General features: G+C 45.5%; 1 protein-coding gene across 1 annotated transcript in view; it reads right to left on the reverse strand.

Annotated features, from left to right (window-relative positions):
• LOC149443946 (phosphorylase b kinase regulatory subunit beta-like) overlaps nucleotides 1-16,700 on the reverse strand; it is a gene marked incomplete at its 3' end in the record, with an annotated part of 249,711 nt that overhangs the window by 54,523 nt on the left and 178,488 nt on the right. The window contains exon 8 of the mRNA XM_089655130.1: nucleotides 811-874. Within this exon, the coding sequence (XP_089511256.1) occupies nucleotides 811-874 (64 nt within the window). The remainder of the gene's footprint in view (nucleotides 1-810; nucleotides 875-16,700) is intronic.

Genomic DNA, 16,700 nt, shown 5'->3' on the forward strand with positions numbered 1-16,700 from the left:
GAATGATCACAGAGGTCACATGGTACAAGGCTATTCACAACAGCCTTGTACCATGTGACAAGCTGTGACCAATCACAGCTCACACAGTAGTCCCGTCCGACGATCGGTGTTCCACTGTGTCCAGAGGACACAGCCGGCACCGGATCACCAGGGAGCGTGCACAAGCAGGGTGTGGAGAAGCCGTTTATAAACGGCCACCCGACCCTGCACTGCCACCGTCTGGCCATTTATATGCAACGGCCGGACGGCAGGTGGTTAACCCTTTGAGGACCGTAAGATTTTGGAACTCCAAAAGAATCAATTTTTTTATTTTTAAAGTTCGTACACTTCAGTTGCTGTAACTGAACCATTTCATGAAATAATTGGCAAAAAGCTAGATCCATTTGTTGTTTGTTGATAAGAACTAATATTTTGACTCAAACCAAAAAAAAAAAAAAAAAAGTTTTAAGTTCTTAATCAGATGATACACGCAATTAAAATACATGGGACAAATACGTCCCTTGGTCCTCAAAGGGTTAAAGGGGCCCTAATGCCGGATACATCAACGTGTTCTAACCAAGAAGTGGAGTTTTGTTCTCCATGCTAAGCAGGGAAAGAAGTTCATTTCTCCGTAAGAACACGTTGATATGTGAGGCTCCAATGTTTTCTGAAACTGAGGAACATTGTATTTCTGTATTTGCTCGCAGATTACGTATCCAGCTTATGGCGGAACGCCGGCAGCCTTCTTCACTTTCTGCCGTCACTTGTTTCCTTCTCGTATTTCTATGAAAACAACACTTTTCTCTAGACGGGAAGAATGAGTAATCTTGCCTGGTTTCCAAAGAGGTTGAATCCATCGATGGCTTCAAGAGCAGCCTTGGCCAAGCCGACAGAGCTGGAAGAAAAGACAGAACAGAAGATTAGAACAATGCGAAGCCTCCTGAAAAGCTGGTCAATATCAGCTGCCTCATAATGTATAATTCAGCAGGTACACGCCGCGCTGGCTGGATAAACCTCGCTCTCATTACGGCGAGCTGGGAAATTGAATTCCGCTGGTCAATAGACAACACTTTACACAACAGTAACAGCCGAATCAAGCGATGCATATGAAGATTGAGTCATATTAGAGAAGAATAATTGCGGAGAGTGGTCAATGTGCGGTTAAAGAGCACCTGCCATACACAGCAGACAAATCTCCCATTAACTGTCCAGCTGGAATATAAAAAAAAACAAAAAAAGAAAAAAGCTTTATTGCGCTGTGCATAAAATCCTGTAAGTTGCTATTGATTAGAGAAATGTCGCTGTAAAAATGGGCTCTGTGCTGTAAATATCGCAGGCACTTATACGGGCAATCCGGCAGAATAATGAAATCCTCTATTCAAGCTATTTTAAAGGCTATTGCGTTTATGTGAAGTTGATGGAGCCTGAAAATCCAGACTCCTCCCACTCCGCCAGGTCTACAGCGAGCAAGCTGAACTCAAAAGGGAGTCGGGTGTCTAATTCGGGAAGACTTCTCAAGAGGCTGCATTAAAGTGTTACTAAACCCTCAACAGTACAATCAGTCTGTAGATGCAGTAAAGCATGCTTGTTATACTCACTGTGGGACCTAAGGGGTTAATCCTCTGTATTGTGTAAAAAGGCTGTTTGATCCTGTCTTCTCTAATCCTCTCCTTCTACTACTGTCCCCAATCCATCTGCTGTTATTACAGAGCTCTAGGTATCATAGTGAATGCTGGGGTCCGGGGAAAGCGGATATAGTGAATGCGGGGTCCGGGGAGATCAGATATAGTGAATGTGGGGTCCGGGGAGAGCAGATACAGTGAATGCGAGGTCCGGGGAGAGCGGATACAGTGAATGCGGGGTCCGGGGAGAGCGGATACAGTGAATGCGGGGTCCGGGGAGAGCGGATACAGTGAATGCAGGGTCCGGGGAGAGCGGACACAGTGAATGCGGGTTCTGGGGAAAACGGATACAGTGAATGCGGGGTCCGGGGAAAACGGATATAGTGAATGCGGGGTCCAGGGAGAGCGGATATAGTGAATGCAGGGTCCGGGGAGAGCATACATAGTGAATGCAGGGTCCAGGGAGAACGGATATAGTGAACGCAGGGTCCGGGGAGAACAGATATAGTGAACGCAGGGTCCAGGGAGAGTGGATATAGTGAATGCAGGGTCCGGGGAGATCAGATATAGTGAATGTGGGGTCCGGGGAGAGCGGATATAGTGAATGCAGGGTCCGGAGAGAGCGGATACAGTGAATGCGGGGTCCGGGGAGAGCGGATATAGTGAACGGGGGGTCCAGGGAGAGCGGATATAGTGAATGCAGGGTCCGGGGAGAGCGGATATAGTGAATGCGGGGTCCGGGGAGAACGGATATAGTGAATGCGGGGTCCGGGGAGAGCAGATATAGTGAATGCGGGGTCCGGGGAGAGCAGATATAGGGAATGCAGGGTCCGGGGAGAGCGGATATAGTGAATGCAGGGTCCGGGGAGACCAAATATAGTGAATGCAGGGTCCGGGGAGAGCGGATATAGTGAATGCAGGGTCCGGGGAGAGCGGATATAGTGAATGCAGGGTCCGGGGAGAGCGGATATAGTGAATGCGGGTTCCGGGGAGAGCGGATATAGTGAATGCGGGTTTCCGGGGAAAACCGATATAGTGAATGCAGGTGATACGCAGAGATGAAAAAAAATCCTCCTACCTGGTAAGTTGTACCTGTTTATCTGCTACTACATCCATCCAAAAGTGCAGAATTTACACAGCATCTCTCAGCTCTTAAAAGCAGGGGGCGGGGAGCTGATGGGAAGGAACACACATTATAACAAGCATGTTTTACTGCATATACGGACTGATTTTCATGTTGTGGGTTTAGTAACACTTTGAATGGACTCTGTTTATGAAGTTTGCTTACACTGTTGAGTGCTGTGCAAACAATTTGTGTTTAGAATACACGGGCTGCCTGTGGAGCTGGTCGAGCAAGAATATACATGCAATGTACATAGATCACCCACAGTGGTGAACGCATGAACGCATGCATGTGCACAATAGCATTTGTTGATCTGCTAGGAACTTAAATGTAACAAATTGTTAAAAAGTAAAAAGTTATCTGCCAATCAAATATGGTTTCCAGGTCTCCTCTGCACGTGACATGTGTGTACACCCCGAGACATGCTTATGTAAAGATGTAACAAAACACAGAGCCGCTCGGACACGTTGAACTGTCACTCTGGCGTCTCCGGCGCACAAAGATCGCTGACATTTTAAATGCAGTTGGGGCCCAGAGAGAAAGTAACCGGCTCAGCTGCGGTTTTTACTTCAAGTAGGCCAGCGTGACATCAGCTGTTAATGTCACATTCGGGTTGGACTGACATTTTGCCCACTCAATCCTTTTGCGCTGAATCTCAGGAGACAATCAGTTTGAAGGATAAAGTGCTTCCGATGGAAAGTGTGTAATTTGTACGTAGCTTATAATGGAATGATCTGACAGAAGCGTATGAGCGTATGTGTCGGGGAAAAATACCGAACACAGCGCCGTTTGACATTAATTCTGTATTGTGCCATCGGTAACAGAGCCTACGCAGTCCAAGGACCTTCGGTGATAATGCACAACAGCATCGCGATGAACTGCTGCCAGGGTCACGGCGTTACCTAAGATCTAGGGATGAGCTTGGCCTTGTCCTATTAAAAATGGAATAGAGGTTAACAAACACCTTTTCCTATATTGACAATGCATCACTAAAGCAGAGGATTGCGGCCCTGTTAGGGCGAAATGTGTCAGAGGGGGAATGGAGTCTGGAAGAGAAGTCATTCTCAATTAACCGCTTCCGCTCAGACGGGAAGGGTGATGTCTCGGTTTTTGCTGCAGCAATGACCAAGGTATCATTTTTTTAACCCCTGGCGATTCTTCGCAAAGTAAAAGTCGTCTGAGTGGCTAACGAGCCACTGGTTTACTTTTGCAGGTTGTAGAAATGGGGTGTCCCCCCCCCTTCTGATCTATATAGCGGAGGCTGTTCTCAGTTTGACTAGCTCTGAGGAAGAAGGTATCACCCTTCGAAATGCGTCAGCTTCATCCTGAGGATTCCCCCTCTCAATGGGACCCGCACGTGTCTGCTATCCCAGTGCGCTGATGTTGGATTCTATATGCTTTTATTATTGCTACTTTTGTGTGAATATATCTCAATTTAATAAATTCACCCTTTACTCACTGAGGTAATGCGCAAGTTTGGTGCGCTTTTGTTTTTGTCACAGCTGTTATTGGGCTTCCCCGGTCTTGTGTTAGAGCTGCACAGCCTCTGATCTGCCACTGGATGAACTGTCATATATGGTTCAAGCTGCTGAATCCTCACCGTTGGTCCCACCTCCTCCTCCCCCCCCCCCCCCCCGCTATATATAGAGGAGGCTATTCTCAGTTTGACTAGTTCTGAGGAAGAAGGGATCACCCTTCAAAATGCGCCAGTTTCACTCTGAGAGTCTCTTCTCTCACTGGAACCCGCACGTGTCTTCTATTCTGGTATGCTGATGTTGGAAATGGGGTCCCACCCCCCTCTGCTATATATAGAAGAGGCTATTCTCAGTTTGACTAGCTCTGAGGAAGAAGGGGTCACCCTTTGAAAAGTGTCAGATTCATCTTGAGAGTCTCCCCTCATGACGGGACCCGCACGTGTCTGCTATCCCAGTGCGCTGATGCTGGAAATGGGGTCCCACCCCTCCTCTGCTATATATAGAGGAAGCTATTGTCAATTTGACTAGCTCTGAGGAAGAAGGGACCACCCTTCGAAACGTGTCAGATTCATCCTGAGAGCCTCCCCTCTCGATGGGACACGCACGTGTCTGCTATTCCAGTGCGCTGATGTTGGAAATGGGGTCCCACCCCCTCTGCTATATATAGAGAAGGCTATTCTCATTTCGACTAGCTCTGAGGAAGAAGGGATCACCCTTCGAAACGAGTCAGCTTCATCCTGAGAGTCTCCCCTCTCAATGGGACCCGCATATGTCTGCTATCCCAGTGCGCTGATGCTGAAAATGGGGTCCCACCACTCCTTGCTATATATAGAGGAGGCTATTGTCAGTTTGACTAGCTCTGAGGAAGAAGGGACCACCCTTTGAAATGTGTCATTTTCATCCTGAGAGCCTCCCCTCTCGATGGAACCTGCACGTGTCTGCTATCCCAGTGCGCTGATGTTAAAAATGGGGTCCCCCCCTCTGCTATATATAGAGGAGGCTATTCTCAGTTTGACTAGCTCCGAGGAAGAAAGGATCACCCTTTGAAATGCGTTAGTTCATCCTGTGAGTTCCCCCTCTCGACGGAACCTGCACATGTCTGCTATCCCAGTGCGCTGATGTTGGATTCTATATGCTTTTAATATTGCTGCTTTTGTGAATATATATCTCAATTTAATAAATTCACCCATCACTCACTGAAGTAATGCGCAAGTTTGGTGCGCTTTTGTTTTCGTTACAGCTGTTATTGGGCTTCCCCAGCCTTGTAATCCAAAAACAAACAAACGAAACCAGCGCTCAAATCTTCACGCAGACTAGAAAGAATTCAGAATGCCAAATGGGGAGGTGCAGCCCTTCAAAGATCGGGAAATCTGGATACTGATGAAAAAAAGCAAACAAGGGTGCACTCTCATCGTGCATTACCGTGGTACACCACGTGTTTATTATGTAATCAAATAGATATATACTCACAAACCAAAGGAGAATAGAAGCAGAATAAGTGGTCCGCAAATGGCAATCAATACAATGCTGTGCCCTAATCAGGGATAAGCCGACGCGTTTCGGGAGACGAACCCCCCTTCTTCAGAGCTAAAGTGTATACCTGCTGGTCCAATACTTCTATACCAAAGGATGCTAAAGAGGTCAAAAGATCCTCCCCCCACACACACATATAGATCTGCGATTGGATCCCTATGTGTGTGTGGGGGGAGGATCTTTTGACCTCTTTAGCATCCTTTGGTATAGAAGTATTGGACCAGCAGGTATACATTCGTCTCCCGATAAACTGACGCGTTTCGGGAGACAAACCCCCTTCAGAGCTAAAGTGTATACCTGCTGGTCCAATACTTCTATGCCAAAGGATGCTAAAGAGGTCAAAAGATCCTCCCCCCACACACACACATAGATATGCGATTGGACCGCTATGTGTGTGTGTGGGGGGAGGATCTTTTGACCTCTTTAGCATCCTTTGGTATAGAAGTATTGGACCAGCAGGTATACACTTTAGCTCTGAAGAAGGGGGTTCGTCTCCCGAAATGCGTCAGCTTATCCCTGATTAGGGCACAGCATTGTATTGACTGCCATTGCGGACCACTTATTCTGCTTCTATTCTCCTTTGGTTTGTGAGTATATATCTATTTGATTACATAATAATCACATGGTGTACCACGATAATGCACGATCAGAGTGCACCCTTGTTTGCTTTTGTTCCCCAGCCTTGTGTTAGAGCTGCACAACCTTTGATCTGCCACTGGATGACCTTTCATACATGGTTCAACCCGCTGAATTCTGATCTGGGTCTCCGAGCGCAGGAGGTTTTGTTTCCATTTCCTCTGGTCTGCTGCATTGCATTGAAATGGTACAAGTATGCAGGAAAGGAGAAGGCATGCCCATGTTTGCCCACTAGTTCTGGGTAGAAAACTCAAAGTAGATAAGCCAGAGGGCCAGATTCAAAGACAAGCAACAAGCAATTACAGAGAATGCTCAGCAACGGAAGGCGCCATGTTTTTCTCGAGAAAGGCATCGCTTCAAAAGTCCATTTTATTAGATCTTATCATTTCAACTTTCTCCGTCACCAAGTTGTTAGGTGTGAGATGGAAGGATCTGCATTTACAGATGGCTGACGGAGCTGACACTTTGCCAAAACAAACTTGTTTTAAGCATTTTTACTTGGGGGAAAAAAAAAAACCCAACCAGTGAACACAACTTAATATGTATACGCTGCTATTTATGGAGAGGTGACAGGATGACATCTGTACAATAATTAGACAATTCCAGATTGGTCCTTTTTTTTTTCCCTTAGTGCAAAGCTATTCCAGTAATTAATCACATTATTGTCGGCAGCTTGCAACATTACGATACAATTAAAATGAAGAATCTCCGTGGACAGATTCCAGGTAAGGATTAGGAAGATAAACGGGGCCGTAATTTAATACAATATTTCACCACGCTGCACGCGTTTATTGTTTGTTGATTTAGGTCCTTTGAAGAAAGGCAATTACGGCAGAAACTGGAGATGATGAAAAGATCTGAGGAACAATAAAGACCCCTGGATCTCCGACATAATCCACTCACTTTTCTAAACAAATATTCCGCAAGGAAGTTCTATGTTAGTAAATATAAAAGGGATAAAAAGCCAAAGAATGAATCGAGTACATCCATTTTGCATGGAAAATACACAACCTAATTGCTGAGTGAGGATAGCCTCATTCCCTGTCCAATCAGACATCGAAAGACACGGGTTAAAGTGGAACTTTAGTCAAAAAGCTATATCCTGATAGAGGACTTCAGGCTAGGCCTTCTGTAGCTATAGCTGTGTAAAACGTTACAATTAACTGCCTATACCAGTGGTCGGCAACCTGCGGCTCGCGAGCCACATGCGGCTCTTTGCACACTTTAATGCGGCTCTTCTGTGTGCCGGGCGCCCGCTCCCCTCCCTCCTCTCAGGACTCTGCAGCTAGCCCAGCAATGGGCAAACTACAGCCCAGCGGACCTTTTAATCCGGCCCGCGGAGCGTGGCAAACATTGGCTGTCAGGATGTAGGCGGGGCAGCGTGATGAACTCCTCTCCTCTCACAGTCCGCCCTGAAGACTGGAACGGCGCGGGAACACGGCGAGAGGAACGCGCGGAGCAAAGGTAAGTGAATTGACACAATATGGGGAATTAATTACTATAGGGGGGATGAATTACTATATGGGGGATGAATTACTATAGGGGGGATGAATTACTATATGAGGGATGAATTACTATAGGGGGGATGAATTACTATATGGGGGATGAATTACTATATGGGGGATGAATTACTATATGGGGGATGAATTACTATATGGGGGATGAATTACTATGGGGGATGAATTACTATATGGGGGATGAATTACTATAGGGGGGATGAATTACTATGGGGAATTAATTACTATATGGGGGATGAATTACTATATGGGGGATGAATTACTATATGGGGGATGAATTACTATGGGGGATGAATTACTATATGGGGGATGAATTACTATATGGGGGATGAATTACTATGGGGAATTAATTACTATATGGGGGATGAATTACTATAGGGGGGATGAATTACTATATGGGGGATGTATTTTCAGTTTTAAAAATGTGGCTCTCAAAATAAATTTCAATCGTGGTTTTGGCGAGATTTGGCTCAGTTGAAAAAAAAGGTTGCCCACCACTGACCTATACTAAATAAAACCCAGTACTGGACTCTCATACCCTGCTCTGCACATGCTCAGTTGTTCTGTATTCTCAGCACCGTGCCTAAAACCAGGGCCACTGGAGGCCGATCAGCTGACAGCTTTAAGATTTGATGTTGCTGAAGGGGGAAGAAACCAACAGGAATAACACAGACCCTGTGGAGGAAACACAGATTAACTTCTTCACGCCGGCCGAAGGCAAATGTGCGCCTCCCGGCATCTGGGCCTAGACGCCAAGCGGCCGCACATTTGCATTCTATTAAAAAAGGACATATGTGCTGAGAGCACGTGCCCTGCGCACTCCCAGCAAACGTGTCCGGTACTCACGGAAAGGTCCCGATCTCCTCTTTCGATCGGGACCTTTCCCGATCATGTGACCGCCGTGACGGCGTGTCACGGCGGCCACATGACCCTAAACCCTGCCCCGCCTCCCGGCTTCTGAAACCCATAAAGGGCCGGGAGGCGCCGGCGTGAAGGGGTTAAGAAGAACAAAAAGAGAAGCAGGAGAGGTGACAGGACAAACTCTGCTTCCAGAGACACAAGAGGGTTAAACTTACAAGGATCTTACCTCCCCGATATTCTCTTCTTTAGACTTCGGTCAATAGGGGATCATGGGGCACCCTGGCAATAGGGGATCATGGGGCCCCTGTTTCCTTGCCCAAACTCGAAAAAGCCTATAAAAAAAGGTACCAGGGGCATCTCATGGGGCCCCCTACTGACGACGGGCCCTCGGGCAGTGCCGGGGTTTCCAAATGGTCAGTCCGCCCCTGGTCACACCGAATCCGACTTTGAGCCCTCATGCACACGGGACGTTTTTACAGCGGCTGTTTTGGGCGTTTTACTTTTTTCCTACAGCTAGTGAACCCCCCAGCTTGTTATCCTATGTGTCCATACACACATAGACTGGAAACTTTTTCTGGCTGGAAAAAAAAAACAGGACTAGTGGGTTTCTAGAGGAGTTTTTTTAGGTGTAAAACACTCTAACGCAGAAAAGCGCGGCAAAACGAGGTAAAACGCTGCAAACCAGCATTTTTGAAAATTTTTTTTTTAAACAAAAAAAAACGCTAAAAAACGCAAACGTGGAAAAACGTGGAAAAATGACACTAAACGCTAATGCAAAATATACTAAAAAACGCCCCGGACTATTGTTGCCCCCCAAAAAACACTAAAAAACGCAAACGCGGAAAAACGTGGGAAAACGCTGCTAAAAAGCTAAAAAAAACTGAAAAACTCACGTTTTTAACGCGACTTTACACAGCTAACGTTACCAGCGTTTCAAAACGTCAAGTGTGGATGAGGACTCAAGCTTGAATTTGCAGAATTTCAATGCGACTTGGAAGACATCTGTTCGACTTCATGTACAGATGTCTATGCAAGTCGCACGTCAACTTGCAAAAAGTAGCGCTTGAACTACTTTCAAAATCGGTGCGACCACTGCCACTGTGGACAATAGGGTGTGACTTGTCATGTGTTTTGGAACCATCAAATCGCATGACAATTTGTACCGGTGTGACCGGGGACTAAGGCAGATCTGTGAAATTCAGCACTATAATTAGAAAAAAAGAGTATGCGGTGCTACAACCCCCATCCAGTGTTTTCAGAGATGAGGTATGATTGCTCTCGCCAGGACACACGCTGTACATGCCATCCAATGTCAGAGAAAAAGAAGACGTCTGACACCAATGCAACTTGAAGTAAAATCACAAAGCATTTATTTATAATCCATCAAGACATAAAATAATTCATTCCACAGAGCAAGATTGATGCATTTCAGATCTTTCTCTGGGTTTTAGGAATAACAAAATGCTCACATCAAAAAGCCTATTATATAACATTCCACAGCTGTGACAGAGGGAGGAGACAAAAGCTTCTGTCAGCCTTCCTCTTTATCTGAGCCGAGACATACAATCAAAGCTGGAAATGTACATATGGGCAGTCCCCAGAAGTTCTAACTGGTACATTTTTTTTTAAGTATAACTATGAAAAAATAATTTACATTTTTTGGATAGCATAGGGAAGAGTAAAACCCCTATAACGTTTGATTCGCTGTCTGTGCCCCTATTCAGAAGATTTCACCTCATTTTCTGTCCCTGTGACATTTGGATTTAAAAAATGGGTTGTCGTATAAACAAGGATTGGTGATAAAGCTTCAGTGGAGACAACTTTTTCCCATAACTTTTACAGGAGTGAATTTTCCTTCTTAGGGATAGATTTCCTCTAACTTCCTGTTGTCCCTCTGTTTGTAAGTATCATATGTAAGTCGGATGTATCTAACTTGAGGACCGCCTGTATTTTAATTGAAGGAAGTGACATCATGTTTTTAAATCAGAACAACTAGAGGGCTGATCTGTTCACAGCTTTAAGATTTACTGTTGCTGAATGGGGGAAGAAAGCAAAAAAAATGAGACTGCGCAGAGGGAACACAGAATAGGAAAGAAAAGAAAAGCAGGAGAGGTGAGAGGACAAACTCTGCTGCCAGGGAAACACAAAACTTACAAGGATAGTATCTTATTTCCTTGATATTCTCTTCTTTAGGCAGATCTGTGAACGTCAGCCTTGTAAGCTCCTGTCAGCCTTCCTCTCTATCTGAGCCAAGACATACAATCAAAGCTGGAAATGTACATATTTTAATTGAAGAAAGTGATAAAAAGTTATTTTTAAACCAAGGAGAGGGGGAGAGTTTCCAATAAGGAAGTGAATGCTCTGGGCTTCAACAAAATGGCCCCCAGAAAGAAGAAAACAGGAGCAATGCAGAAGGCAATATAGTGCACACACTAATTTTGGTAACATAAATATTAATGTAGAATGTATGTTCTTTTCTTTTCCACACAGTGAATCGTCTATACACAGACCACATGATATCAAATGTAAGCAGTTGGTTCTCATGCCTTTGAAGCAGTTCTTTGGGTGGCAATCTCCACATAAGAGGCCTGAGAACCAGAGGCTCACACTGATGTACAGACAAGCTAAGGACCATTTAGAGCCAGCAGTTTTGGCCAGATTGCCCAAAGATTTATAAGCCCTGAAAAAGGGGGTATCCTATGATCCCTGAAACATGGTGGCATCCTAAAAAAGGCATGACAGATCTGGAGCAATAAAGAGCTCACATCTTCCTTAAAGTAGAACTTTAGCTAAAATAATAAAAATGGGCGAACAGGCAGGAATTTTAATGCAGAAGAGACATGTTTGACCTGCCTGTCCGCACATGCGCAGCTCACTGTAAAAATTCGGCAATGGCGAATCTGGCTGAAGACCCGCGCATGCGCTGGAGTGATGTCATCCCCGCTCAGTGATCGAACCCAGAAGCTGGCTGCTGATCGAAGCTGGTGATCGAACCCAGAAGCTGGTGATCGAACCCAGAAGCTGGTGATCGAACCCAGAATCTGGCTGCTAGAAGATGTCAGCGGCTGGGTGTGGGAGCAGAGGGATTCAGCATCGCTGGAGCCAAGGAGAGTATAGTTCTGCTTTAAAGCTCAACTCTGGGCAAAAAAATGGAGATTTACTTACCTAAAACCTGGATACTCCCCTCACAGCAACAGTCCCCTGTGGCTCTAGCCAACCACCCCCTGCTGTGGTCTTGTGTGGTGGACTGTTCCTGACATTATAGTACACTGATCTGGCCAGAACCAACTCTCCAGGGAGCCTACTCCACATTCTCAAAGCTCTTACTGTGCAGAAACCTTTCCGTATTTGGAGATTAAATTTCTTTTCCTCCAGACGTGCCCCCTTGTCCTCTGTGATGACCTCAGGGTGAATAACTCAACACCAAGTCCACTATATGAACCACTTATGTATTATACATGGAGATCCTATCCCCCCTTATGTATTATACATGGAGATCCTATCCCCCCTTATGTATTATACATGGAGATCATATCCCCCCTTATGTATTATACATGGAGATCCTATCCCCCTTATGTATTATACATGGAGATCATATCCCCCTTATGTATTATACATGGAGATCATATCCCCCCTTATGTATTATACATGGAGATCATATCCCCCCCCTTATGTATTATACATGGAGATCATACCCCCCTTATGTATTATACATGGAGATCCTATCCCCCCTTATGTATTATACATGGAGATCCTATCCCCCCTTATGTATTATACATGGAGATCATATCCCCCCCGTATGTATTATACATGGAGATCCTATCCCCCCTTATGTATTATACATGGAGATCATATCCCCCTTTATGTATTATACATGGAGATCATATCCCCCCTTATGTATTATACATGGAGATCATATCCCCCCCTTATGTATTATACATGGAGATCATATCCCCCCTTATGTATTATACATGGAGATCATATCCCCCCTTATGTATTATACATGGTGATCATATCCCCCCTTATGTATTATACATGGAGATCATATCCCCCCTTATGTATTATACATGGAGATCATATCCCCCTTATGTATTATACATGGAGATCATATCCCCCCCTTATGTATTATACATGGAGATCATATCCCCCCTTATGTATTATACATGGTGATCATATCCCCCCCTTATGTATTATACATGGAGATCATATCCCCCCTTACGTATTATACATGGAGATCATATCCCCCCCTTACGTACTATACATGGAGATCATATCCCCCCCTTAATCTCCTGTTCTCAAGAGACAATAAATTCAGTACCAGATGAACTCTAATGATTTTACTGGGGGGGTTGCAGAGCAGACATTGGGGACTGAAAGTCACTGCTCTCTGCTCAGAGCGGTCATGTGATCGCTGAGTTCTCACACTTAGAGCCGATGGGGGACCGATGCCGCTTACATCTAGGTAAGTATAAATGGGGGGTGCTCAAGAGTAAAGGGAGAAAAATGAATACATTTGGCCATTCTACCTATCAGCCTCACAGAGCAGGTACGCCCACTGAAAGCCTCATTTCAGCTCGGAAATAAGTGGCAGCTTGGAAGGACAACGAATTAAGAATACAAAATGACAACATAAGTGACCCCAGGTTTGTTATTTTTATAAAATCTCCATCTTTATAACAAAGGATTTCTCTTTTAGTAACTCTGGCAAGAAGAACAAAACTAACATGTTATCCAGAGACTCCTACATCACTTCCCCAGCGACACGAATACCTCAGCAAAGGACGTCTGCTGTTTTTTTCTCTCTCTCTCTCTCTCTCTCGCGCAGTCCTTTTGAAAAGTCAGAGCAGAGCAGCTTCGGATTCTGAACACATCCACGGCCAATCAGGACAGTCGGTGTATAAGAACACGGCAAGGAAGAATTTATCCCTCAATAGAGAACACCAGCCGTGCTTTAAGGATGATAAATCATTAATGTGTCAACAGTAGTTTTTTAATTTTAATAAATAATCCCGGAGCAGAGCTGAGCTGGAATAACAATGAGGGGACCACGCCGTGTTTGGGTTGTGGGTAGATTGGATGAGATTAATATTCTAGTCGGGGGCTCACGTGTTACTGCAGCAGGATGTGGAGAAGATACAAGCCCCTCTCGGCTCTGCGGGCTGCCGGGGAAGGACGGCTGGCTGGGTTACTGGCATACCAGCAAGCTGAACGCATCTCTATGTGCCAGGCAAGGGCACGGGTATCAGGATGCTGAATACTGGCAAGGACCGTTTCCTACATCCAAGCACAATATGGCTTGTTTGTTCTTTTTGAAGTAGATATAATCGCACGACCCTCAACTTCTCACCGCGGTACCCACATGCATGGTAGAAAAAGCAGCCTGAAGTAGATGGAAAGGATAAATAAATAACATTCGTGACTCAAACAATTCCCATGTTTTATTTATTTCCCCCAAAAAACACCTTTTCAGTTTTTTTTAGCCTTTTATGCATTTCAGTGCTGTTGATCTCTTTCAACCGTTTGACACCGACGGACTAGGCACAATATACAGAGCTGTGCAAAGGTTTAGGCAGGTGTGAGGAAAAGCTGTAAAGTAGAAATGCTTAAAAAGAAATTATATATATATATTTATATTTAGTTGTTTATTTTTTAATCAATTTACAAAATGCAAAGTGAGCGAACAAAAGAAAAATCTAAATCAAATTGGTGCGACTACCCTTTGGCTTCAAACCAGCATCAATTCTTACACTTCCACAAAGTCAGGGATTTTGTAAGATTAGTCCGGTATATGATTAACCAATTATACCAAGCAGGTGCTAATGATCATCAATTTTATATGTAGGGTGAAACACAGCCATTAACCACTTCCAGTCCGGACACTTTCCCCCCCTTCCAGTCCCGACGCTTTTTACCCCCTTCCAGTCCGGACACTTTTTCCCCCCCTTCCAGTCCGGACACTTCCCCCCCCCCCTTCCAGTCCGGACACTTTCCCCCCCCCCCTTCCAGTCCGGACACTTTCCCCCCCCCCCCTTCCAGTCCGGACACTTTCCCCCCCCCCCCCTTCCAGTCCGGACACTTCCCCCCCCCCTTCCAGTCCGGACACTTTCCCCCCCCCCCCTTCCAGTCCGGACACTTTCCCCCCCCCCCCTTCCAGTCCGGACACTTTCCCCCCCCCCCCTTCCAGTCCGGACACTTTCCCTCCCCCCTTCCAGTCCGGACACTTTCCCCCCCCCCTTCCAGTCCGGACACTTTCCCCCCCCCTTCCAGTCCGGACACTTCCCCCCCCCCCCCTTCCAGTCCGGACACTTCCCCCCCCCCTTCCAGTCCGGACACTTCCCCCCCCCCTTCCAGTCCGGACACTTCCCCCCCCCTTCCAGTCCGGACACTTCCCCCCCCCCCCCTTCCAGTCCGGACACTTCCCCCCCCCCCCCTTCCAGTCCGGACACTTCCCCCCCCCCTTCCAGTCCGGACACTTCCCCCCCCCCCTTCCAGTCCGGACACTCCCCCCCCCCCCCTTCCAGTCCGGACACTTTTTCCCCCTCCCCCTCCAGTCCGGACACTTTCCCCCCCCTTCTAGTCCGGACACTTTCCCCCCCCCCCCCCTTCCAGTCCGGACACTTTCTCCCCCCCTTCCAGTCTGGACACTTTTACCCCCTTCCTGTCCAGGCCAAATTTCAGCTTTCAGCGCTATCACACTTTGAATGAAAATTGCGCGGTCATGCAACACTGTACCCATATGAATTTTTTACCATTTTTTTGAGACAGATAAAGCTTTATTTTGGTGGTATTTATTCACCGCTGGGATTTTTATTTTTTTTGCTATGTAAATTAAAAAGTCCAAAAACTTAGAAAAAAAGTGTTTTTCTTATAAACGTTTGCAAATAAATAGTATTTCATCATAAATCTTGGCCAAAATTTATTCCGTTATATTTTTAGTAAAAAAAAATAACCCAAATTAGTTTATAACCAAAAATTATAATTTTTAAACATTTTCTTTTACATTTTTTTTTTTACATACTGTCACCCTAGCAGTACAGTGTTAGATTTATATTACATTCTTACCCACCAGGCTCTATGGTGGCTCCTGGTGTCCATAATATAATCAGATGCCAAGCCAATGGTTCATTATCAGCTGAACATAAGGGGTGGACATTCAGGCAGATCTAAAGATTCAGACATTTCTGCCTTACAGTATCTATACCCAACATTTCTTTTAGCTTTGGAAAGAGACGGGTAGGTTCAAACCTTGACAACTCTCTTCCTTCTAAGGAGATACATCCTCTCGGTTTGTCCTGGTGACCACTGTCACAGGAACAGAAAGTGATGAAATACCTAGAATTTTATTGCTGTCCTTCGAACAAGAGACAGGAAGCAATTTTTATTGCTATCACCTGTGTCCTTGTCTAAAGAAGATTGATTTGAAGAGATTTTCTTTCACTTCCTTTTGAGTCCCTGGTATAGAAAAAAAAAGAATCTCCACCCAACTCTATTCAAAACTAGAAAAATGGCTATAGAGACACTTTAACAACGTCCCTCTCCTTTTACTAAGATCACATGACTAATGTCTTGAAATTAGGATTTATTTTTATACAAACTGGCCTTGCTGTATATGCATGCCTGTAATAAGGACATCAGATAGTAAGCTCATTCACAGGAAAGGAAGTGATGTGAATAGATCAATGTCTGTCATGATCAAGGGTCAGGTTCGGAGACCAGTAGCTATAGCAGTAGAGAGGCTCCCACCAACCAGCAGGACAAGTACACAAGCTGGTCACCCTGGCGGATGACATGGGCTCACCATGCCATCCGGGGGGACTAAGGATTAACCGGTATTTACCAGAGCTCTTGGGTTTTGCCGCATGTTAGGTCATGGTCCTCATGATGGCACCACCAGGAGGTGAACAAGCTAGGGTCCAGTAGCAGGTAGGTCAGTAAACAAGCCAAAGGATGGTAA

Source organism: Staurois parvus, unplaced genomic scaffold (genome assembly GCF_062004578.1).
Source record: "Staurois parvus isolate SC_StPar_1 unplaced genomic scaffold, SC_StPar_1.0 ptg000821l, whole genome shotgun sequence".
Classification (NCBI taxonomy): Eukaryota; Metazoa; Chordata; class Amphibia; order Anura; family Ranidae; genus Staurois; species Staurois parvus.